This window comes from Poeciliopsis prolifica, unplaced genomic scaffold (assembly GCF_027474105.1).
Source record: "Poeciliopsis prolifica strain line A6 unplaced genomic scaffold, Auburn_PproV2 SCAFFOLD012, whole genome shotgun sequence".
Lineage (NCBI taxonomy): Eukaryota > Metazoa > Chordata > Actinopteri > Cyprinodontiformes > Poeciliidae > Poeciliopsis > Poeciliopsis prolifica.
This window is the reverse complement of record NW_026562387.1, coordinates 5664823-5691166: the sequence shown is the minus strand read 5'-3', so window position 1 is coordinate 5691166 and position 26344 is coordinate 5664823. Positions and strand designations below refer to the sequence as shown.

General features: G+C 37.0%; 2 protein-coding genes and 1 pseudogene across 2 annotated transcripts in view; all 3 read left to right on the top strand.

Moving 5' to 3' along the window:
* Positions 1-3789, top strand: part of LOC129364917 (hemicentin-1-like) — a 47362-nt gene extending 43573 nt beyond the window's left edge. The window contains 6 exon segments of the mRNA XM_055037867.1: positions 2092-2391; positions 2466-2573; positions 2576-2722; positions 2860-2938; positions 3359-3398; positions 3691-3789. Coding sequence (XP_054893842.1) covers positions 2092-2391; positions 2466-2573; positions 2576-2722; positions 2860-2938; positions 3359-3398; positions 3691-3768 — 752 coding nt within the window. The 3' untranslated portion in view covers positions 3769-3789.
* On the top strand, positions 166-25710 carry LOC129364663 (myelin-associated glycoprotein-like; annotated as a pseudogene).
* On the top strand, positions 5316-13929 carry LOC129364626 (hemicentin-1-like). Its single transcript, XM_055037390.1, has 12 exons — positions 5316-5363; positions 5614-5682; positions 6280-6369; positions 6550-6915; positions 8439-8744; positions 8819-9076; positions 10077-10379; positions 10454-10717; positions 12651-12947; positions 13022-13279; positions 13639-13726; positions 13842-13929. The coding sequence occupies exons 4-12, from the start codon at positions 6693-6695 to the stop codon at positions 13861-13863; spliced, it is 2019 nt and encodes a 672-aa protein (XP_054893365.1). The 5' UTR covers positions 5316-5363; positions 5614-5682; positions 6280-6369; positions 6550-6692; the 3' UTR covers positions 13864-13929.
* Positions 25711-26344: the final 634 nt, after the last annotated feature.

The window sequence follows — 26344 nt, the reverse complement described above, 5'->3', positions numbered from 1 at the left end:
GTTCAAATTGCGCTTTATAAAATAAAAACGTTATAAGGGTGCCAGTAAAGCTTTTGCTCTTTTTTTAAAATTTTTTTTATAAAGTTGCAATACATGTATGATGGTATTTAAAGCCAAGATATTTTCCATTCAATGAAATCTGAGCATTTTTTCTTCTTAAAGGTGGAACAGGATTCGCAGCCTGGATTTTGGCAATAATAGGGGTCTTGGGAATGATAGCTGTTAGCTGTGCATTCTTCATCCTTGACAAGTAAGACACTTTTGTCTTCTGAGTTGGAACAATTCAGCTGAAGAGCTGCTGGTCTCGGTTACATTTTGGTGTTTGACGTTTACTTTCCATCTCTCTTGTTTCTTTTCTCTCTTTCAGATACTTCATTTCCTCCTAGTGTAGTCAAGCTCATGTGTTGCGCTCGTGTGCAACACTAAAAATAAAATGCTGCAACCCGCTTCAGCCCTGTCTGCCACTGATTGGCGTATGAAATAGTTTCTGCCTCTTTGTAAAAACCTAAAAAGCATTTAATCATTCGTCAATCAATACGTTTATTCGCTCAACAAATCATATTTCACCACCAATGTACAAAATCGTTGTAACAAATTCATCTACATGAGTGACAAGCAGCAGACAGGAAGTGCTGACAATTCTAAGAAATTTTTTTTTTTTTACTTTGTTTAAAAGTCCAATATCTTTGCACAGTTTTTGTTTTATATGTATTTTTAAAATGAGATTTCTGTTGTAGCTGCAGCCAGATTTCTGTGAGTCTCATTTTTCAAGTTCAAGTATATTTGTGTCACAAATTTCAGCAACAAGGGAGTTCACAATGTTCTAAAAACATCACGCACTTACCGATTGTGAGACAAGCAATAAACATAACATTTAGCCAAAATGCAATAATCAACATCATCAATATATGTCAATTATGTAGAGTCGTGTTCGATAACTCTAAACAGGTGGATTTTTAGCCTGACAGGAAGTCAGTGTTTCAGCCGTTTTGCAGTTTTATGGGAAAACTGCAAGGGTGTTCTAGATTTGTGCACTCTAGAATTATTGGTTCCCAGACTCCTTGTATGAAACTTTGTGATAACCCAATTATAAGCCAGTAGAAACTGTCCAGTGAAAAGGGATCAGACTGAACAGACTTTAAGCATGTCTGCTTGCTGTTGTCATCCACACAAAGTACTGTTTCAGTGAGTCTCACCAAGCTCTGCGGGGTAAGTAAAAGTGCCAGTACATGAAGTTAATTCCTTTTTCTTCATTACATTTTATTTGCTGTCATCTCTTTGATTTTCTTTTCTTTTTTTTTTTCTTCTTTTTTTTTTTATTGGGATGTTGAAGTCAGGAGGATCCATACAGCCTAAGAAGAGTCTTCCTAACCTCAAACCAAGTCCATAGTTAAAGGAAGGAGAATTTCTGGTCTTTGATCTCCCGGAAAAGTCGATGGAAGACCCAACACGGACCCACCTTTTACAGAGACGGTGAGAAAATCCTCAATCAGCATGTACATTTTTAAATTGACCAAAATAGAAAATACAAATTTGATTCGAGTCTAGAAACATTTTAATGCTTTAAGTTATTTTTCTTTCTTTTCTTCTGCTATTCATTATGATGTTGCTGTGCAGTAACACATCAAATCTCTCAGGAAGGAAAATAATGTTGAATGAAAAATCTGCAGTTGGCAGGATGTTGAATTTAAATAAATAACACTTTAAATGATCTGCAGCAAGTAATTGTGAAATTGAAGGATCTACATTATTATCAACGAATCAATCAATGAGTTTTTACTATTCATGCCTGGAAATATGCTACATGAATGAAGATTTATTTATTTACTGATAGTTCTCTGTTAATGAAAATCTCTTGAAAATTAAGAGATTTTTTTTTCTTAAGCATCATAACTAGAACTGTAGCACAGCAAATATGTAAATGTGCTGCACAAACAATAATGATTCGGAAATCCCATACAAGTAATCAAACTACATTTATATAATTACTAAGGCATTGTATGGAGATGCTTGTTTTAACTTATTTTGTACATAATAAACTGTAATTAGATATTTATTTTTGTAAAATGTGTATCTGATTTGAAACTCCAGATTCTCCCTGGAGTCCCAGCATTAATGTTCCCTCTGACCTGAAGGAGCATCAGTCTGTCACTGTAACCTGCTCAGCTTTCACTCCCTGTCCAAACTCACCTCCTGAACTCACCTGGAATCTCCAACAAGACTCTCTCAGACACACAGAGAAAAACAGAGATGGAACCTTTACAACTAAAATCCAGGAGAACATCACTCTGTCAGACACACATGATGGATACAACATCAGATGTTCTGCCAGATATCCTGTGATTGGAGGAAACAAGACAGCAGAGACAGAAGTGACTCTCAGTGTTTCATGTAAGTGATCCTGTCAGCAGGTCATGGTTCAGCTGGTTCTGATCAATAAAGTTCATGTGTCTCATTTTCCTCAGATGCTCCTAAAGTCACCTCAGCATCCATCAGTCCATCAGGTTTGGTGTCAGCAGGTAGCTGGGTGGAGCTGAGCTGCTCCAGCAGAGCCAAACCTCCACCCACATTCACCTGTTCAGGATCAGCAAAGATGGAGACATTAATGTGTCTGTGGGGCCAATTTATGGCTTCAAAGTTTCTGAGGGAGAAGAGTTTTACTGTATGGCTTCAAATGATCTGGGGAATCAAACATCATCTGTGATCCTAGCTACCAATAAAGGTAATTCATGACAGGTATTAAAAGTGTTAGACCATAGCTCTTGAGTTTCAATGTGACTGAAATCATTTTATTTGATTATTTTTTAAACTTACTTAATTTTGATATTTTTAGTAACTTTTGCATTTTGTTTTTCTAAGACTCAACAATAAGATTTTCTTACTTGGTGGTGATTGTAGTTGGAGTCATTTTGATCATCTGTCTTGTTCTTTGTGCTTGGTAAGTGTCAAACGTTAAAATAGTAAAACTTCATTTACGTAATTACCTAAATTAACAGACTGTACTATACTATACTGTACTATACTATACTATTCAGAACTAGATCTCTATATTATGTGTGCAGCTGAATCTTTTTCTGATTTTATAAATGTTTTAATCCTCTCAGGTCTGTTCCAGATCAGTCCTGACTCTCAGCCTGAATCTCTCTCTCTCTCTCTCTCTCTCTATCTATCTATATATATATATATATATATATATATATATATATATATAGAGAGAGATATATATATATATATATATATATATATATATATATATATATTATATATATATATATATTTTTTTTTTTTTTTTTTTTTTTTTTTTTTTGTCTCCTGAAAATCAATAGAATTATTCAGACAGATCTCTAATGTCTTCCAGGTTCTTCAAGTCCAAACGCCCAGCTTCGCCACAGACTCAGGTGAGGAATTTTTCATCTGTTGTTAGCAGCTCCACTATTATTTTTCTGTATATTATATTATATTATATTATATTATATTATATTATATTATATTATATTATATTATATTATATTAAATTATATTATTATTATATTATATTATATTATATTATATTATATTATATTATATTATATTATACATTTTTAAAATTGGAACTGACATTACTTTAGTAAACCACAAGATGGTGGTGTACTCACTGTTTGAGTTAAGACACAGGAACATGAGGGATGACGTCAGTGTGTATTTTAATAGGCTCACACTCACCTTGACTGTCGAACTTCATCCAAGCGATGTCGTCCCCAACGCACTCAACCTTCCAGCCCGGGATAGCGGGCTTCATCATGGCCAGGTTGGTTTTACCGCAGGCGCTGGGGAAGGCCGCCGCCACGTAGCGCTTCACACCCTGAGGGTTGGTGATTCCAAGGATCTGGCGACAGAAAAAAGTTGTGAACCAAGATAGAAGAGGTTCCACAATGTCTGAGGACTGATGTAATATTTTTCCTTTTGGTCTCACCAACATATGCTCAGCCAGCCAGCCCTCATCCTTGGCGATGCGAGAGGCAATGCGGAGGGCAATGTACTTCTTCCCAAGGAGAGAGTTTCCTCCATAACCGCTGACGAAGGACAGAATCTGCCTGGTGTCCGGCAGGTGAGATATTAGGACTTTGTCTGGGTTACAAGGCCAAGAGTTGACCAGAGGAGCTGGAGATTTAGAAAGGTGAATGTAAACACAAATACATCCACTACTTGATCGCTGAAGTTTACTTTATGGCAGATTGGACGCGCCTCCTTTCACTCAAACTGGACACAGGCTGACTTGCACCAACCCCCTGGGAGGAATTATGTTTCTTTGGAGAACTTTATATGAAGGTAGGAGTTTAAAAGGCAGGAATAACTTGTAGTGGGGCTTTCAGAAGTGCGTTGAAAGCTCTCCTCTGAAAGCGGTGAGAATGATTTTTCTTTGTGGGTGATGGTAATCACATCAACAAACATATTCATACATAAAAACAGTTACAACATCTTTTTAAAACACATGGCACATGGTAATACAAGATATTTTGAGTGGGAGATGCATCCCACCTGAGAGTGTGTCTAACAAACACCTAAATCTAAACATTTGTGTTTAGGTCTACAGATATTCTCCATAAGAATGTTCAATACACTCCAGCCTCATGACACGAGGAAGTCTGGAGTCAAACACCCAGTGGCCCCAAACACGAAGCCCAGTAGTGCCCCAATAGTGTGTCTCATCTCCAACAACAACGAATCCCTTCATAATCTCTAATTCTCCCTCCTTCTCTGGTGCTGAATCTGCTCCAGTGGTTGAAGTTTGTGTGGTTAACATATCAGCCTGGTTGACAAATGTTTTGTGTCAACTTTGGTGTCCTTTAGTGTTTGCTCTCACAGTTCTTCTGGACCCGCTCCACCACGTATCCCCCCTGATCTACTGAAGTGACAAAATTTATATCCTCAAATGAGAATGGAGGGGTGGGTCAAGGAGGACTGAGAGATTTCAGCCCAATGTCCTTCAAGAAAATCAACCAGTGTTGAACATGTGTAGGTCAATACTGACACTGTCCATTCATGTCTGGACATATTTCTGAATATCAACAGAAAAGCACATCATGTGGAGTTATTTGATCTAAATCATCTTTGAAGAATGACACTAACATTAAAATTAAACAGTGACTTCCTCTTTCATGTTGACAGACTCCACTTGTTAATCAGTAACGAGGTTGTATTTCAAAATAATAGTTGTGAAATTTGGCTAAATTATTTGATGTATTCTTCAAAATAATCTTTATTAATATAAAGTCTTTTTCTCCTGACATTTATTGCTATATAAGTTCTGTTGCTCTTGACAGCCAGTTTACCGTAGCAACTAGTAACAGTAGGCTCGTCCCCTTTTGCCATCTTTAACTCTGGTATGTATTAAGATCAGCTCTGTGCTTTCTTTACAGTACTATATTTAACATGTATGTTAGACTAATTTAATATTATGCAGTGTTTAATGTTTTGTAATGATTTGTATATATTTTTGCTGTTTCATAATTAATATTTCACATTTAAGCTATCTCTGAGTTTACAACTGTTAACTGATGTCAACTGTTTATTAGGAACAATTGCTCTGTAGTTTGTTTGGGGTTATTTATTGTATTTTTATTTAATGTATAGGGCCTGGACTGATGTTAACACCAGCTTGATCTTCTCTCTTGTTATCTCTGCTTCAACTTTTGATAAAAGGTAACATGTCAGTTCTCAGTCGTGTGTTAGTTTTTAATATAAAGTGTGTGTAATCTCCATCTAGTAAAATTACATATCTTCATTTATAGAGAAGAAAAGATTAGCTATGTAGATGTTTAATGTAAATTTATTTTAAATACCACTACACTATGACAGTCAGCCTGTGCCTTTTTACTGTCCTTAACTTTGTGGCACAAACTGCTGGTCTGATGTCTGACTTTTACATATGACAAACATTCAACCAGCTTGAATGTTTGTGTGTGAAGTCAACCTACGACGAACAGAGAAAGGTTACATATCCATCACATTTACTTTGAATCATGGAAAGTGGTGGTCTGACCTGCTGTTGATCCACTAAAATCCATTCAGTTTTTTATCTAAACTGGTTCTGATTTAGCTGCAGGTTTCTTTTGGTAAGTTTGTGTTGATTTGATTTATCGTTATGTATGTTTCCTGACTTTTATTATATTACAGAATCATTTTAATACTATGAAATAATCATGACATATTTTTCAAAATGTTTAAATTCTGCCTTTTAATCATTTGAGTTCTGATTTGATCAAGAGACAGCTTTAAAAATATTAATCTCATCATCAGCTTGTTCCAGTCAGAGAGATGAAGAAGCTCTGTCACCTGTATAACAACATCCTGATAGTCGGCATTTACTGATTGTCTTCGGTCCTCCAGGTGAGTTTGTTTGTTTAGTCCCTTTTATTTGGAGACGTCACATAAATCACTTATAGTCTGAAATATTTTATTCTGATATGGTTGAAAGTATTCACACGTAACATGAAGCTTCATGTTCGATGGTCAATGTAACAGGATGATATCTCTCCACTTTATTTTTATTATTCATCTATTTTACAGGTGCTTTGGGTGCTTTGGGTCCTTGTGGTAATAAGCTTTCACCAATTCAATTGCAAGGACTGGCTGGATCTTGTTTGGATGTCCAATGTGAATTTGAGCCCTTTCCAGGATTTAACAGCAGCAAACCCATTTACGCAATATGGATGAGATATTTTCCGAATTTGACAACAAATCAAGTTTTTTTTAACAGCAGTGGTTCAATTAACACCCGTCAAATGGAAATAACTGGAGATTTGACAAGTAACAACTGCAGCACTCGGATTTCTGATTTAACAGCAACTCATAGAGACAAGTACATCTTAAGAATTGAGAATGAGGGAATAAAAAAGACATTTTGTGAAAATTTGGTGATAGTAACAGTTGTAGGTAAGAGAGCTTTTCTGTCTTTTCTATATAACATACACTCACCAGCCACTTTATTAGGTACGCCTTGCTAGTTCTGTGTTGGGAACCCTTTTGCCTTCAGAACTGCCTTTATCCATGGTAGCATAGATTCAACAAGGTACTGGAAACATTCCTCAGAGAGTGTGGTCCATGTTGACATTGTAGCATCATGCAGTTGCTGTAGATTTGTCGGCTGCACATCTATAATGTGAATCTCCCGTTCCACCACATCTCAAAGGTGATCTATTGGACTGAGATCTGACTGTGGAGGCCATTTGAGTACCGTGCACTGATTGTTGTGTTCAGGAAACCAGTCTGACATGACTCGCGCTTTATGACATGCTGCATTATCCTGCTGGAAGTAGCCATCAGAAAATGTGTACACTGTGGTCATAAAGTTTGCTGTTGTTAGCTGACAGCAGAGGCACACGGTGTGGTTTTCTTCTGCTGTATCGCAGCCGCCTCCAGGTTCGATGTGCGTTCAGATATACTCTTCTTTAAACCTCTATTGTAACAAAGGGTTCTTTGAGTCACTGTTGCCATTCTATCAACTTGAACCAGTCTGTCCATTCTCCTCTGACCTCTGGCACCAACAACCATGCCACGTTCGATGTCACGTAAATCACCTATGTTCCCCATTCTGATATTCGCTTGGAACTGCGGCAGATCATCTTGGCCATGTCTACATGCCTACAAGCATTGAGTTGCTTCCATGTGATTATTAGTTGACCTCATCAGTGTCACTTAATTATTCGAGGCGCCATGACGGTCGTTTGAAGTGAACTTGTTTTCCCAAGTTGCTTTTTCCAGTTTATTCATGGCTTCTTCTTGTTCCAGTCAAGCTAATTTGACTGTAATCGTAACACATCTTCCTCCTTGTACTGGAGCAGCCTTAAAAACGAACAAAAAGTTTTTAACCACACATGTTAGGCTACAGGACTGTGCAGCACTGTCTCCATGGTTACTGACGGTTAAACGCGTACCTTCTCCATAATGCGATTTTTGACATATTTCTAATCATAAAAAGAGTATGAATGTTAGTTTTCTTACCTTGTAAAAAGTGTTCACTGCAAATCCACAGTTACACTGAGGGATGACAGTCATTATGATTGACGGCTGCTGTCCAGCACCGCCGTATCTTTCCTCACTACAAGTTATAAGATAAAGCGGCAAGTTTGCTTTGCTTCCTTGCCTGTTTGTGCAGCCGACCACACAGCATCCTGTGACCATTTTTAAAGAGAAATCAACCAAATAGAAGGATATAAGGTTATAGATGTCTATTTTCATCTGGCTTTAAAGGAGCACATTGGTTGTTTTGACTTCTGCCATGGCGGAGTTTGCATCAGTCTGTCTCAAGTAAAGGGTCAATAAAGGAAATGTTTCATGGAATTAAAAGCTTGTTGATGAGTAAAATGGTGTTGTAGTTGTAGGTATAGTGTCCAAGAAATCAATACTGTATTTTGTGTTGTGTTTCACTTTATGACATGTCTGGTTTGAAACCACAGAAACTGCTTGGGCTCCCACCATTGATGTTTCTCGAAGTAATCTGAAGGAGCGTCAGTCTGTAACTGTATCCTGCTCAGCTTATACTCCCTGTGTACACTCACCTCCTGAACTCACCTGGAATCTCAAAAGAGACTCTATCGGAGAAGAATTCGGGAAAAATTATGGAACCCATTTCACTAGAATCAACAATACCATCAAGCTTACATACCACCATGATGGATTAAACATCAGCTGTTCTGCAAGATATCCTGTAAAAGGACGATTCAAACATTCACGAGAGTCAGTAAGGACTCTCAATGTTTCATGTAAGTGATCCTGTCAGCAGGTCATAGTTCAGCTGTTTCTGATCAATAAAGTTCATGTGTCTCATTTTGCTCAGATGCTCCTAAAAGAACCGCAGCATCCATCCGTCCATTATCTGTAGTGTCAGTAGGTAACTTGGTGGAGCTGATCTGCTTCAGCAGAGCCAATCCTCCACCCACATTCGCCTGGTTCAAGATCATCGAAGTTGACCCCGTTAACGACTCTTCAGTGTACAGCATGATCTTCACTGAAACTGAGCGAGGAGACTATTTCTGTGAGGCCAGCAATGACCTTGGTACTGAGAGATCGAACGGCATCTGTCTTGACCACATTGGTAATGCTTATTATTTTTTTTATAAGATCATTTCATTTCTCCCAGTTTATATATTTACATATGCACAGCTCTGGAAAAATTTCAGAGAATTTTTAAATGGTCAATTTCTCTGATTTTATTTTTTTTATTGGTATATGTCTCAGTAAAATTATCATTGTTCTTTACTTTGATGAAGCACTGAAAATATGTCATATATGCAGAAAATTGCAGTGCTTTTAGACCTCATATAGTGCAAAGAAAACATATTAACTTAGAAAGAATAATGCTGATGGTTTAACTCAAGAAGAGTTCAGAAATCAATATGTGGTGGAATAACCATGAGTTTTTCAATGGGGCTCAGTATAGTGGTCTCTTAATCTTCTCCATAGCTGTATATGGAACTGGAGTTATAAATATCAGCATCAGGGCGTGCTGTGGTGGCGCAGGGGTTAGCACGCCCCACGTTTGGATGCCTCAGTCCTCGAAGCGGAAATCGCAGGTTTGAGTCCTGATCCCGGCGACCTTCACCGCATGTCTTCTGGCCTCTTTCCTGTCTGTCAGCTGTCAAAAATACAAGCCACTAGGGCCTCAAAAGCTCTTTGGAGAAAAAAATGCTAAATAAATATTAGAATCTCAGACATGAGATGCTGATATTTATAATCAGCATCTCATATATTTATATATAAATCATATGTGTTTTGATAAGCATTGCAGAAACTTATCAAAACAATGCCAAAGATGAGTTTTGATGTAATCACAGCTAAAGGTGATCCAATGAAATATTAGCGTCTGTAACCTTTGAAGATTTAGATATTTGAGCGAAACGGTTATCTTGAAAAAAAATTCGTTTTTTGAGTTCAGCTCATAAAAAATGGGAACAAAAAAGTGTTACGTTTATTAATTTGTTCATTTTATGTATATTTCCAATGCACATTGGAATACACAACAATCATGTTTTTTTACATGCATAAATCTATGACACTCACATTGGACTTTATTTATGTCTAATGTTAAATTTCAGATTTTCCTGTGACTCTCACTATTAATATCCCTTTTGGTGATCTGAAGGAGCATCAGTCTATCACTGTAACCTGCTCAGCTTCAACTCCATGTGCATTCGCACCTCCTGAACTCACCTGGAATCTCCAACAAGACTCTATAAGACAATTAGAGGGAACCACAGATGGAACCTTTGTCAGTAAACTCCAGGAGACCATCATTCTGTCAGACACACATGATGGATACAACATCAGATGTTTTTCCAAACGTTCAGCGTCTGGAGGAAACAAGACAACAGAGACAGAAGTGACTCTCAGTGTTTTATGTAAGTGATCCTGTCAGCAGGTCATAGTTCAGCTGTTTCTAATCAATAAAGTTCATGTGTCTCATTTTCCTCAGATGCTCCTAAAGACACCTCAGCATCCATCAGTCCATCAGGTTTGGTGTCAACAGGTAGCTGGGTGGAGCTGAACTGCTCCAGCAGAGCCAAACCTCCACCCAGATTCACCTGGTTCAGGCTCAGCGGAGGTGGAGCGATTGAACTATCTGAAGGGCAGGTTTACAACTTCAGTGTTACTACCACTCAAGAAGGAGAATATTACTGTGAGGCCACAAATGAGATAGGGAGTGAGAAATCAACAGGCATCTGTATTGGCATCAGTGGTAACGCTTATCTTTTAAGATCATTTCAATACATAAAGAGAGAGATAATTTAGAGATCAATTATCAGTTGCTCTGATTTTACTTTTCACAGATATGTTTAAGTAAAATGTATATTGTTCTTTTATTCTATGAACTACTGACATGTCTCCGAAAAAACAAGCAAAAGTTTTATTTTTATTTGCTGAGAAATGGTCAAAATAACCTCATTATTTGACGTCTGAAAACGCTGCGCATTAGATCTTCTTTCTACTGCAAAGAAAAGAAGTTCATTTACATTTGGAAACAATAACTCCTATGTTTTTGTTATGATGTGTTCTAGAGGTGAACAGAATTACAGCTGGCAAAAACGTTGTGAATATGTAATGAACAAAACTGGAGTCCAACTTGCACAAGGAATATTTCAGAAAAGCACACAAAAAATCCAAAAACTTTCAAAGTTTATCCATCCCATTTCTAAACTGGCTTATCAAGATACTAGTTTGACAGAATGATTTCTGCACAGGTGCGCCTTAGGCAGGCCACATTAGAAGACCAGTTTGAAATGTGCTGTTTGCTTAATTGGTGGGTCTGAAACCAGACCAACCAGATGTGTCCAACACATCTCCTTCACATGGAGTTGATCTGCTTGTTCATAGTAGCCTGTAAAATGTGGAACATTTACTGGCCGTTCAAAGTTGATGAATATTTTCAGGAACTGGAACGGCATAGGATTGTTCGGGATGCTCTGGATGCGCTGATCCAGAGCATCCCAACCATGTTCAATGGGTGACATGTTTGTTTAGTAATCTGGCCATGCACAAACTGGGATGTTTTCAGTTTACAGGAATTGTGTACAGATGCTTGCAAATTGGGACGGTTCACCAGGATGCTGTGACATGAGGCGCTGTTCGTGGATGAATGCCACAACAATGTGTCTCAGGTTTGCTTCACGATTTCTCTGTGCATTCAAAATGCCATTGATAAAATGTGTTCTATGTCCTCCACATATTTCAGCCCATACCACAAACCCACCGCCACCATCAGTCACTCAATCCACAAACGTTGACCTCAGCAAACCGTTCACCCACAAAATGAAGCAAACGTTATCATCTGTCTGCCCTGAACAGTGAAAACTGGGATTCATTCTTGAAGATCAAATCTCTCCTATGTGCCAGACACCATCAAATGTGAGCATTTGCCAATTCCAGTTGGTTAGAGCGACGAACAACAAGCCTCCAGACGACTCTGAGACAGTTTTTGACTGTTTGTGCAGGAGGTCTTTGTGCAAACTAATTGGTTCAGCAGTTGTCCGGATAGCTGGTCTCAGACAATCTTAGCAGTGAACATGTTGGATGTGGAGTTGCTGGGCTGACGTGGTTACACATGCTCTGTGATTGTGAGGATGGTACAATTTACGACCACATCATCTGAAACGCCTTTGTAATTGGCTCCTGGTAGAGGAATGAACATTAAATTCACAGACAAAAGCTCTGGTCGACATAGCTGCAGTCAGCATGCCAATGGCTCGCCCCCTCAAAACGTGTAACGTCTGTGGCATTGTGCTGAGTGATAAAACAATACATTTCAGAGTGGTGTTTTACTTCGGCCTGCCCATGCCACTCCTGAGCAGTAATCATTCTGTCTGTCAAAATGACAGAATGGATCTTGCTATGCAACACCCGCAAGGCAGGAGGGATTATGTAATCAAATGAAATCTATCACATATTTAGAATTATTGGTGAACAATATTTGAGAGAAATGTTTATATTGATAGTGTTTTAGGCCTTTGAGTTCAGCTCATGAAAAACAAAAGTGTTGCATTTGCATTTTAGTTCAGTGTATTTTTATGTCCAATGAAGTCATAAATGACAAACAGTCATGTTTTTTCAAATTCAAAAATCTGTGACACGCACGTAGAACATCAATTAAATGTGTATCTAATGTAAAATTTCAGATGCTCTTTTGACTGCAAACATTAATATCCCTGTTGATGATCTGAAGGAAGGCCAGTCTGTCACTATAAGCTGCTCAGTTTCAACTCCTTGTCCACAAATTGAACTCACCTGGAATCTCAAACGAGACTCTCTCAGACACACAGAGGGCAACACAGATGGAACCTTTACAAATAAAATCCAGGAGATTATCACTCTGTCAGACACACATGATGGATACAACATCAGATGTTCTGCCAGATATCTTGTGATTGGAGGAATCAAGACAGCAGAGACAGAAGTGACTCTCAGTGTTTCATGTAAGTGATCCTGTCAGCAGGTCACGGTTCAGCTGGTTCTGATCAATAAAGTTCATGTGTCTCATTTTCCTCAGATGCTCCTAAAGACACCTCAGCATCCATCAGTCCATCAGATTCGGAGCCAGAAGGTAGCTGGGTGGAGCTGAACTGCTCCAGCAGAGCCAAACCTCCACCCAAAATCACCTGGTTCAAGACAGGCCGCGAAACAATCAAGAAAGTATCTTCAGACAGCATTTTCAAGATTAAATTCACTGGGGGCGATGAGTACTACTGTTTAGCTTCAAATAAGCTGGGTAAACAGAAATCATCAATGATCAGTCTCAAATCACAAGGTAAATTCTGTTTCCTCTTTTGTTTTCCTTTTCAAAATCCTCAAAGAAATTGAGATATTAACATTTTTAAGCAGAATAAAAGGTTTATTTTGGAAAGAAGCTGAAATTATTGTTTGAAGACTTTGCCACCTCGTCAATATCTTAAAAAACTGTTATTCTGGGTACATTTAATCATGTTTGATCATTTTATTAATCAGTTCAAATTGCGCTTTATAAAATAAAAACGTTATAAGGGTGCCAGTAAAGCTTTTGCTCTTTTTTTTTTTTTTTTTTTTATAAAGTTGCAATACATGTATGATGGTATTTAAAGCCAAGATATTTTCCATTCAATGAAACCTGAGCATTTTTTCTTCTTAAAGGTGGAAGTGGACTTGGAGTCTGGATTTTTGCAATAATAGGGGTCTTGGTAATGATAGCTGTTGGCTGTGCAGTCTTCATCCTTGACAAGTAAGACTTTTGTCTTCTGAGTTGGAACAATTCAGCTGAAGAGCTGCTGGTCTCGGTTACATTTTGGTGTTTGACGTTTACTTTCCATCTCTCCTGTTTCTTTTCTCTCTTTCAGCTACTTCACTTCCTCCTCGTAGTATTAGTCAAGCTCATGTGTTGCGCTCGTGTGCAACACTAAAAATAAAATGCTGCAACCCGCTTCAGCCCTGTCAGCCACTGATTGGCGTATTAAATAGTTTCTGCCTCTTTGTAAAAACCTAAAAAGCATTTAATCATTCGTCAATCAATACGTTTATTCGCTCAACAAATCATATTTCACCACCAATGTACAAAATCGTTGTATCAAATTCATCTACATGAGTGACAAGCAGCAGACAGGAAGTGCTGACAATTCTAAGAAAATTATTTTTTTTACTTTGTTTAAAAGTCCAATATCTTTGCACAGTTTTTGTTTTATATGTATTTTTAAAATGAGATTTCTGTTGTAGATGCAGCCAGATTTCTGTGAGTCTCATTTTTCAAGTTCAAGTATATTTGTGTCACAAATTTCAGCAGCAAGGGAGTTCACAATGTTCTAAAAACATCACGCACTTACCGATTGTGAGACAAGCAATAAACATAACATTTAGCCAAAATGCAATAATCAACATCATCAATATATGTCAATTATGTAGAGTCGTGTTCGATAACTCTAAACAGGTGGATTTTTAGCCTTAGTTTACAGGAAGTCAGTGTTTCAGGCATTTTGCAGTTTTATGGGAAAACTGCAAGGGTGTTCTAGATTTGTGGACTCTAGAATTATTGGTTCCCAGACTCCTTAATTATAAGCCAGTAGAAACTGTCCAGTGAAAAGGGATCAGACTGAACAGACTTTAAGCATGTCTGCTTGCTGTTGTCATCCACACAAAGTACTGTTTCAGTGAGTCTCACCAAGCTCTGCGGGGTAAGTAAAAGTGCCAGTACATGAAGTTAATTCCTTTTTCTTCATTACATTTTATTTGCTGTCATCTCTTTGATTTTCTTTTCTTTTTTTTTCTTCTTTTTTTTTTTATTGGGATTTGAAGTCAGGAGGATCCATACAGCCTAAGAAGAGTCTTCCTAACCTCAAACCAAGTCCATAGTTAAAGGAAGGAGAATTTCTGGTTTTTTGATCTCCCGGAAAAGTCGGCGGAAGACCCAACACGGACCCACCTTTTACAGAGACGGTGAGAAAATCCTCAATCAGCATGTACATTTTTAAATTGACCAAAATAGAAAATACAAATTTGTGACCTACATACAAACATATTAACAATGACAATACAACTCATTTCCTGATTTCTCAAAATCTAATTCTTTCAATATTTCTCTTAGTTTTCCTTCCATTTATCTTGATTTCTGAGCGTTGGCAGTCGTGGTGGACCCTGATTGTGACACTTTCATTTTTGCTCCAACCAACACCCGCCTGACAATGCCTCCTCTGTGGGATAAACCGCTTCTTGCCCTTCGCTAATATCAGCCCCACACATAAGCCTCCAACAGCAGGGATCAAGCCTGAGACATCGTCGGACGCACAGCACAGCACCTCTGGCCTTTCCACACCTGAGAGTCCGGTAGGTCCGGTTCGATCTGGGACCACAATTGCAACATTTGCGATTGTTTTTTCCAGACGATTCTCAATGTTATTTTGGAATCTTTTCAAAGTATTTATCTTAAATTTATTTATTTTAAAGTGCTTTAAAATGAAACATAATCACACTGATCTAAAAAGTTACCTGTTTGTTTCCAACTCTTTGAGACACTTGATGAAAGTGACACAAAAAATGAGCAGACTCTCCACATTAGGTTTGGAAATGCAGATGCTGAAATCAGGCTTATAGCTGAGAACCAATTTTTTGTTCTCACCTAAATAAAATCAAGAGGCTGCAAAAGTTAACCTTCATTTGCTTTGAAAAATTAAAGACCATGATTTCTGCTTACAGTGCTTTGCTAGGAGCCAAAAACATTTATTCCTGTTATTATATTTATGTAAAATTAAGTGTTGCTCCTGTTTCAGAAACTCTTTTCTTTTGATGACTTTCTCTGCCTGCAAATTAAACTGCAGATTTCAGACTGCAGATGTCCCTCATGTTTCTTTGTGTTTTGAGGAAACTTTAAAATAAACACAGAAAGTTGGTTTGTTGTTTATTCTGGTTTATTATAGAGGCTCTAACCAACGTATTGACTGCAGTGAAAAAAGAAAAAAGCTGAGAAGTTGACGTAAAAACAAGAAGTGAGTGTATCAGTTCTGCAAGTGACTCACAGTGACAAACTTTTAATAAAACATATCTTCATGGATTATCAACATCTGTATTTATATTCTCGGCATTTTTGATATTTTTATTTTTTGGCTTCAACATTAACACTCATAGCTAAAGATAACTAAAAGGTGAGAAATGATCACTCATATGCAGTAGCTCTGAGCTTCATTGGATGACTTCATGATGCCAAACTGAGGAGACAGAGCTGACTTCCTGTTTCTCAGAGCATGAAGGATGAAACTCCTTATTCTAAATCGTCCGTTCACAGATGAGATCGATGTTCAATCTGCTGCTGATCAACTGATCCTAACACATCAACGGATTTTAAAACTTTAACTATTTTTGTTTTATCTGCAGAAATTCTGGTAAGTTCACATCATTGATTCTGATCATTTGATCAAATATTTCATCAACTTCTGTACATATTGTAAAAGACAGTTATTGTTGAAAACATTTTTGTTGAAATAAGGTTGAAGATTTTGATTTGAGTGTTTTAGATACTTTTGAAGAGCAAATTCAAAGATGTTCCTAATGCAGGCTTCTTACATCTACCAGTTCTAGATGTGTGTTAATTTATGCAAACAGCATTCTGAGTTACTTTGCAGTGAGTTAAACCTCTAATGTCAGAAATGATTTAATAACTCCTCTAAATGTTTGGTTTCCAGCCTCAGAGATGAAGCTCTACCAGAGTCTGACTGAGAACATGATGACTGTCAACGTGTTACTGAGTGTCTTCTTTCTTCCAGGTGAGATGTTTGTTATCTTCCTTTCATTCACATGAATCATTTCTATTCTGAAATATTTGAGCCACATCTTTGAACCTGCTGCAGCTGAACTGGAGTTTGTGGATCAGGAAGTTTCTCTGCAGACAGATTTGACTCCACATGATATTCATCATTTTTTTTTACAGGTGTTTTTGCTCTATACTGTGGTAGAGGTAAATCAGCCCTCTTCATCACGGCGCCACAGAAGATTGAAGCTCTGAGTGGATCTTGTCTGGAAATCCCATGTAGCTTTTATACAACAGAGCAGATTAACAGCAACATAAATATCAATGGAGTCTGGATGAAAAATGATTTAAATTTTGACAACAATCCAAATGTAGTTATTTCAACATCAGTAAATCAGTGAACAAATATCATCTGAACATCACTGGAAACTTGAGAGAGAAAAACTGCACAACTGTGTTTCCTGATTTACATACAAATTATACAGACACATATTTCTTCAGGATTGAGAACGGGCCGTTAAGAGCAACAGCTTGTGTAGATCCTATTCAAATAAGCGTTGCAGGTAAGAGAGGTTATGTTTTATTAAACAGTGACATTAATATTCTAGTTGGCAATTAAATTATCTCTGATTAAAATATCACCACACCTAATAATTTAGTGTCAATTTGATTCAAGTCTAGAAACATTTTAATGCTTTAAGTTATTTTTCTTTCTTTTCTTCTGCTATTCATTATGATGTTGCTGTGCAGTAACACATCAAATCTCTCAGGAAGGAAAATAATGTTGAATGAAAAATCTGCAGTTGGCAGGATGTTGAATTTAAATAAATAACACTTTAAATGATCTGCAGCAAGTAATTGTGAAATTGAAGGATCTACATTATTATCAACAAAATTAATCAATGAGTTTTTACTATTCATGCCTGGAAATATGCTACATGAATGAAGATTTATTTATGTACTGATAGTCCTCTGTTAATGAAAATCTCTTGAAAATTAAGAGATTTTTTTTTCTTAAGCATCATAACTAGAACTGTAGCACAGCAAATATGTAAATGTGCTGCACAAACAATAATGATTCGGAAATCCCATACAAGTAATCAAACTACATTTATATAATTACTAAGGCATTGTATGGAGATGCTTGTTTTAATTTATTTTGTACATAATAAACTGTAATTAGATATTCATTTTTGTAAAATGTGTATCTGATGTGAAATCCCAGATTCTCCTCGGAGTCCCAGCATTAATGTGACCTCTGACCTGAAGGAGCATCAGTCTGTCACTGTAACCTGCTCAGCTTTCACTCCCTGTCCAAACTCACCTCCTGAACTCACCTGGAATCTCCAACAAGACTCTCTCAGACACACAGAGAAAAACACAGATGGAACCTTTACAACTAAAATCCAGGAGATCATCACTCTGTCAGACACACATGATGGATACAACATCAGCTGTTCTGCCAGATATCCTGTGATTGGAGGAAACAAGACAGCAGAGACAGAAGTGACTCTCAGTGTTTCATGTAAGTGATCCTGTCAGCAGGTCATGGTTCAGCTGGTTCTGATCAATAAAGTTCATGTGTCTCATTTTCCTCAGATGCTCCTAGAAACACCTCAGCATCCATCAGTCCATCAGGTTTGGTGTCAGCAGGTAGCTGGGTGGAGCTGAGCTGCTCCAGCAGAGCCAAACCTCCACCCACATTCACCTGGTTCAGGAAAAGTGAACATGGAGACATTAATGTGTCTGTGGGGCCGATTTATGGCTTCAATGTTACTGAGGGAGAAGAGTTTTACTGTGTGGCTTCAAATGATCTGGGGAATCAAACATCTTCTGTGATCCTAGCTACCAATAAAGGTAATTAATAACAGGTATTAAAAGTGTTAGATCATAGCATTTCAACTGAGTCCATATAATTATTACTTCTTCATGTTACCTGGTGTAAACTGAGTTACTCTACAGCAAAATGTTCCCTCAGCAGCTTTACTTCAAACATTGAGACTCTTATGTATCGATGAGGCAGGTTTACAGACTCCAAATGATCAATCAAGAAGTTATAGAAACTGTAGCTAATCTGGTCAGTGAAATGTTTTCCAATACACTTAAAGTCTGTCAAGGATGATTGTAATTCAGGTACTTGCAATAAACTCTGACAACATTTAATCTGCGTTTGATTCAATATTTCATGTTTCCATCAAGGTTCTGGACTTGGTTTCTGCACTATAATAAAGATCCTGAGACCGGTGATGCTCTGTGGTGCATTCATCATCTTTGAGTGGTGAGAGACAGTTTTTTATGAGTTCATACTTTGAGGTTGCTCACCTGTTGTATTGATTATTCACTAATATAAATCTCGTCTCGTTCATTTTTAGCTGGTTTCGATTCTCCAAGAGACTGATAAAGGTAAACTGACTGAGCTCAACGTGAAGTTAAGCCTTAAAATATTCAGACTCTTGGCAGATTTACATGTAAATTGATCTTTTTACTATCTTTTTATTTCTGCTGAAATTTGCGGTTGTTGTGTGGACAGTCAGGCCTTTTGCACAATATTGTAGGTAAACTGGATTTAGAACATGTGTTGTGATGAGGCTTGTTTGTCAAAATACTTTTAGAAAATAGCAACCATGAAGCAGGTTTTAAACATGTCTCCTAAAAATCAAATATTAAAATATGTTTTCCAAATCCATTAAAAATAATTAGTACAGTTTATTAAGAACAATAATATTTTTCTTTTATGCTTGATCTCTACAGGACACAGAAGAAGCAAATGTTGCTGACAGAGTAATGGAGGTTCAGGCGTCTTGAGTCACAAGGCAAAGATGCTAAATTCATTCTGAGAAGGAGGTTTTTATATTTCTTCATCCTGTTTTTTCTGTCTTTGCCAGTGTTATTATTTACAGTAAGTTTTAATGATTTATTTAGCTAAATCATCCAAGCAACTAAATGTTGAGCAAGAAAATGTTTGCAATGCTGTAAATTTTGCTTTTTCTGCATGAAAAGAGAAGAAATGTAAATAAAATGCAAAAATCTTTGAATTCACATTTCATTGTTCATTGTTCAAGTTTGACACACAACTGAGGTCTTAATGAATCAATTGTAACAGTCTCACATCTTTTTAATGCAAATGTGAAGTTAAATATAAAATGAAGTCAATGTCCACTGGAGCAAAACTTAGATGAAAAAGTTTACAGAACCTGAGGTGGGAACATATAACCTGCTGGGAAAAAAACAAGAATGACACTTTTAGTCTGGATTATCAGTCACTCATAAACCAACCACAAAATAATTCATGTTGAAGATGATGATGCTGATAGAAAGATAAGAACAAATAAAGAGAAAGTTTTGATCATAATGAGGATACCAGCGTCCAGCCTGGACATCTCAAGTCACCAGTCCATCTCAACCATTGTGTCCTGGAAGTGACTTCCTGTTTCTTTACTGTGGTCTGTTGCTGTGCATGTTTTATAAAGTAAAGACAAATGTTTAGTCAGTTTATTCAATGATTTCTGCAAATAAGTAAAAAATAAACATTGATTCAGAGAATAAAATTCTTTCTTTGTAAAAATGTGTTCATTATTTACTTATTAGACTTCAGTTTTTTTGGCTTGACTAAAGACTTATGTGTATTTTTCCATCCTTTAAAATCTTCCATAAAAAGAAATAGATTTTCAGATGTTAATATTCCCAGAGCTCAAGTGTTCATCAGGTCAACATGATGCTTTACATCTCAATGTTTCTCGCATTTTAAATCAGGTTTACTGAAATAGAGTCTCTCTCCCTGTTTATCGTTCTTATTCTAATTTAAATTTGGCTTCACTTCTCCTCTGTTGTCACATCATGACTCTGTCCAATCAGATGTTGCTCCTGTTTCAGAAACTCTTTTCTTTTGATGACTTTCAGTCTCTGCGTGCAAACTAAATTCAATCTGCAGCTTTCAGACTGCAGATGTCCCTCATGTTTTTGTTTGTGTTTTGAGGAAACTTTAAAATAAACACAGAAAGTTGGTTTGTTGTTTATTCTGGTTTATTATAGAGGCTCTAACCAACGTATTGACTGCAGTGAAAAAACAGAAAAAAGCTGAGAAGTTGACGTAAAAACAAGAAGTGAGTGTATCAGTTCTGCAAGTGACTCACAGTGACAAACTTTTAATAAAACATATCTTCATGGATTATCAACATCTGTATTTATATTCTCGGCATTTTTGATATTTTTATTTTTTGGCTTCAACATTAACACTCATAGCTAAAGATAACTAAAAGGTGAGAAATGATCACTCATATGCAGTAGCTCTGAGCTTCATTGGATGACTTCTTGATGCCAAACTGAGGAGACAGAGCTGACTTCCTGTTTCTCAGAGCATGAAGGATGAAACTCCTTATTCTAACTCGTCCGTTCACAGATGAGATCGATGTTCAATCTGCTGCTGATCAACTGATCCTAACACATCAACGGATTTTAAAACTTTAACTATTTTTGTTTTATCTGCAGAAATTCTGGTAAGTTCACATCATTGATTCTGATCATTTGATCAAATATTTCATCAACTTCTGTACGTATTGTAAAAGACAGTTATTGTTGAAAACATTTTTGTTGAAAGAAGTTTGAAGATTTTGATTTGAGTGTTTTAGATACTTTTGAAGAGCAAATTCAAAGATGTTCCTAATGCAGGCTTCATACATCTACCAGTTCTAGATGTGTGTTAATTTATGCAAACAGCATTCTGAGTTACTTTGCAGTGAGTTAAACCTCTAATGTCAGAAATGATTTAATAACTCCTCTAAATGTTTGGTTTCCAGCCTCAGAGATGAAGCTCTACCAGAGTCTGACTGAGAACATGATGACTGTCAACGTGTTACTGAGTGTCTTCTTTCTTCCAGGTGAGATGTTTGTTATCTTCCTTTCATTCACATGAATCATTTCTATTCTGAAATATTTGAGCCACATCTTTGAACCTGCTGCAGCTGAACTGGAGTTTGTGGATCAGGAAGTTTCTCTGCAGACAGATTTGACTCCACATGATATTCATCATTTGTTTTTACAGGTGTTTTTGCTCTACTGTGTGGTGGAGATCAACCAGCCCTCTTCATCACGGCGCCACAGAAGATTGAAGCTCTGAGTGGATCTTGTCTGGAAATCCCATGTAGCTTTTATACAACAGAGCAGATTAACAGCAACATAAATATCAATGGAGTCTGGATGAAAAAGGATTTAAAATTTGACACATATCCAAATGTAGTTATTTTCAACATCAGTAAATCAGTGAACAAATATCATCTGAACATCACTGGAAACTTGAGAGAGAAAAACTGCACAACTGTGTTTCCTGATTTACATACAAATTATACAGACACATATTTCTTCAGGATTGAGAACGGGCCGTTCAGAGCAACAGCTTGTGCACATCCTCTTCAAATAAGCGTTGCAGGTAAGAGAGGTTATGTTTTATTAAACAGTGACATTAATATTCTAGTTGGCAATTAAATTATCTCTGATTAAAAAATCACCACACCTAATAATTTAGTGTCAATTTGATTCGAGTCTAGAAACATTTTAATGCTTTAAGTTATTTTTCTTTCTTTTCTTCTGCTATTCATTATGATGTTGCTGTGCAGTAACACATCAAATCTCTCAGGAAGGAAAATAATGTTGAATGAAAAATCTGCAGTTGGCAGGATGTTGAATTTAAATAAATAACACTTTAAATGATCTGCAGCAAGTAATTGTGAAATTGAAGGATCTACATTATTATCAACAAAATTAATCAATGAGTTTTTACTATTCATGCCTGGAAATATGCTACATGAATGAAGATTTATTTATTTACTGATAGTTCTCTGTTAATGAAAATCTCTTGAAAATTAAGAAATTGTTTTTTCTTAAGCATCATAACTAGAACTGTAGCACAGCAAATATGTAAATGTGCTGCACAGACAATAATGATTTGGAAATCCCGCACAAGTAATCAAACTACATTTATATAATTACTAAGGCATTGTATGGAGATGCTTGTTTTAATTTATTTTGTACATAATAAACTGTAATTAGATATTCATTTTTGTAAAATGTGTATCTGATGTGAAATCCCAGATTCTCCTTGGAGGCCCAGCATTAATGTGACCTCTGACCTGAAGGAGCATCAGTCTGTCACTGTAACCTGCTCAGCTTTCACTCCCTGTCCAAACTCACCTCCTGAACTCACCTTGAATCTCCAACAAGACTCTCTCAGACACACAGAGAAAAACAGAGATGGAACCTTTACAACTAAAATCCAGGAGAACATCACTCTGTCAGACACACATGATGGATACAACATCAGATGTTCTGCCAGATATCCTGTGATTGGAGGAAACAAGACAGCAGAGACAGAAGTGACTCTCAGTGTTTCATGTAAGTGATCCTGTCAGCAGGTCATAGTTCAGCTGGTTCTGATCAATAAAGTTCATGTGTCTCATTTTCCTCAGATGCTCCTAAAGTCACCTCAGCATCCATCAGTCCATCAGGTTTGGTGTCAGCAGGTAGCTGGGTGGAGCTGAGCTGCTCCAGCAGAGCCAAACCTCCACCCACATTCACCTGGTTCAGGATCAGCAAAGATGGAGACATTAATGTGTCTGTGGGGCCAATTTATGGCTTCAAAGTTTCTGAGGGAGAAGAGTTTTACTGTATGGCTTCAAATGATCTGGGGAATCAAACATCATCTGTGATCCTAGCTACCAATAAAGGTAATTCATGATCATTTTATTTGATTATTTTTTTAAACTTACTTAATTTTGATATTTTTAGTAACTTTTGCATTTTGTTTTTCTAAGACTCAACAATAAGATTTTCTTACTTGGTGGTGATTGTAGTTGGAGTCATTTTGATCATCTGTCTTGTTCTTTGTGCTTGGTAAGTGTCAAACGTTAAAATAGTAAAACTTCATTTAGGTAATTACGTAAATTAACAGACTGTACTATACTATACTATTCAGAACTAGATCTCTATATTATGTGTGCAGCTGAATCTTTTTCTGATTTTATAAATGTTTTAATCCTCTCAGGTCTGTTCCAGATCAGTCCTGACTCTCAGCCTGAATCTATTTTTTATTTTTTTTTTTGTCTCCTGAAAATCAATAGAATTATTCAGACAGATCTCTAATGTCTTCCAGGTTCTTCAAGTCCAAACGCCCAGCTTCGCCACAGACTCAGGTGAGGAATTTTTTATCTTTTGTTAGCAGCTCCACTATTATTTGTCCATCACTAGGCAAATAAGAACAATGTCCTTTTCCCACAGAATCAACTATATGAGGAGGTTGCTGTTCAGTCCGAAGAACCAGAGGAAGAAGTTAATTATGGGGAGATAAAGATCTTCCAGAGGAGACGTGAAGCTTCCTGTGACTCAGTGCAGGACAGAGGACAGCAGGAGACAGAGTTCGCTCAGGTCAACACGTCTGCTGACAGGCCAGAGGATGTTTATGCACAAGTAAAGAAAACATAACGTCTTGAGAGAAATTACTTTATCTAGATATATGTGAGTTCCTAATTTAATTTCACAGTTTAATGACAAGAAGCTCTACAGCCTCTTTGTGCTCCAGGTCTCACATATTTATCTCTTCTGATTTTATCATCATAACTAAAAACTGTTTTGTAGTTTTGTTATCCGTTTCCAACTTAAAAGTCATAATATATTACAACGGTGATTTTCTATCGGTGCTTCCTGCATTCAAGCTTTTAAACAAATCCATGTGTAATTTTGAAAAACTGAAGATTTTCATTCGTTTCTTTAAGCTTTGAAGCAGCCACTGCAACTTTAGTCTAATCCGATGTCAGTTCACACTTCAACGCTCTCTTTTGACACTGAGCTACTTATTCGACGCAATCTCTTGCTTACTTGTGAAGATGAGTAATCATCAATGTGCTCAAACATAATGATTGAATTAAAACCGACATTATACTATATATACTTGATATGACTCAATGGACTGTGGTTCTCAACTATCTAGTACATACATACTTCTCTATTTTGAATGTGAGAGAAAAAAAAACCACAATAAACTGAAAATAAAAACCTCTTGAACAATGTCCTGTTGGTGTTTTACATTTATAAGTGGCATGTAACCACACTTCCTTAAAGAAGACAGTTGAACATAGAAACTACTGTATCGCAGATGTAACATGCGCTCTTGATCCTGAGCTTTGTAGCTACTTTACAGTAGGGATAAAATAAAAGAGCTTTTTTCAGAAAGTAGCATATCTAATGAAATTTATATTTGCAACTGACAACAGCTTATGGTTTTTCTTTCTTTATTTACTTATAATGTGTTGAATGTTCAAGATTATATAAGATTATTCAACTTTTCTTTGTCTGTTGAGGCTTTTGTCCAGTTAGCTGACTCACTGTATAATCAGTCCAATCCATCTTCTTCAGTCATTATTTGTTGATTAGAACGCATGTCGCTGCTTTTGTGATTATTTCGATCTGCACGTGCAGGAGCACCTCAGCAGCGCTCCTGCTGGTTTAAACCCTCCAATAAACTGGCTTTTCTTTTCAGCATCGCTGTGCACGTCTTCTCTGCTTGAACCAAAACTCATGCATATTTTTGCAGAAGTTAAAGTGATCACAAGCAGAAATGATTTATCTAAAAATGTTTAAATGTGAAATGATGAGCTCAGAGTCACTTCCTCAGACTTTATCGAGGGTTTTCTCAGCACAGCTCTGACCAGGGGAAGTGCCACACACTGTTGCACCTTGTCTCATGCTGTGCTTATGACACGTTCCATTTGTATCTCATTTGTTGACATTTTCTGCATATTGAACCTTGATTTTCCTGCTTGTATTTGAATCATTTTACCTACCTACCCGTCCGAAAAAGTAGTTATGAAGGGACACTGCACAGTGTTGCTGTTGTTGACGTCTATTGAGATAACAACGTATACGTTCAGAAATTATTGTTCACCTTGTGATTGTTAGATTTGTCAGTTCTACTTTGATTTGCTTGTATTTTGTGTTTGCTCTGCAAAATTCAGTAAACTATGAAAAAGCTTTTAAAACATGTGATATTTTTATCTGAATTATCAGTGTTGTGTTTTCTGCTTTGCAGATTAACTATTATTCTACTAGTTGTGATATAATCTACTGACTAAACCTAGAAACAAATCAAACCTACAGAGTTATCAGTGGTAGCTTTGCAAAAAGAGGAAAAAACAACCCTAACAAGTAATTGAAGATCTTCATTAATAGATCTTCATGAATTAAGAGGTTATGGCGCCATCTGTTGGCAGTCAGGTGGTACTTTTGGCCCCCTGTTTTCCTTTCAGTTCACAAAAAAAACAGAACCATCCTTTCAATTCAGGCTTTAAAGTAAGAGGGCAAGAATTACTCTGCCCTCAACTTCTTATACACAGACAATGAAAGTGACACACGACTCCAGCAGGATTTCAAGAGGAACAAGTGAGGTTATTGCTGATTTGTGGCCCTTCTATGCAGAGCTAAGACAGAACCACAGGTACAAAAGAGGCAGTTAGTTAGTAATGTCAGCAAACCTTTAACGAGAGACACAAAATTCGTAAGCCTGCACTCCTGTAGATGATGTTACCAATGGTGGCTATGTACCCAACCTCCCCCTGTTTAGCT

Bases quoted from the DNA above. Each gene is read 5' to 3' on its own strand.
- LOC129364626 (XM_055037390.1), top strand. From the start codon at position 6,693: ATGAGATATTTTCCGAATTTGACAACAAATCAAGTTTTTTTTAACAGC. The intron at 8,745-8,818 runs GTAAGTGATCCT...CATTTTGCTCAG, and splicing joins AAGGACTCTCAATGTTTCAT to ATGCTCCTAAAAGAACCGCA. The intron at 13,727-13,841 runs GTAAGACTTTTG...TCTCTCTTTCAG, and splicing joins GCAGTCTTCATCCTTGACAA to CTACTTCACTTCCTCCTCGT.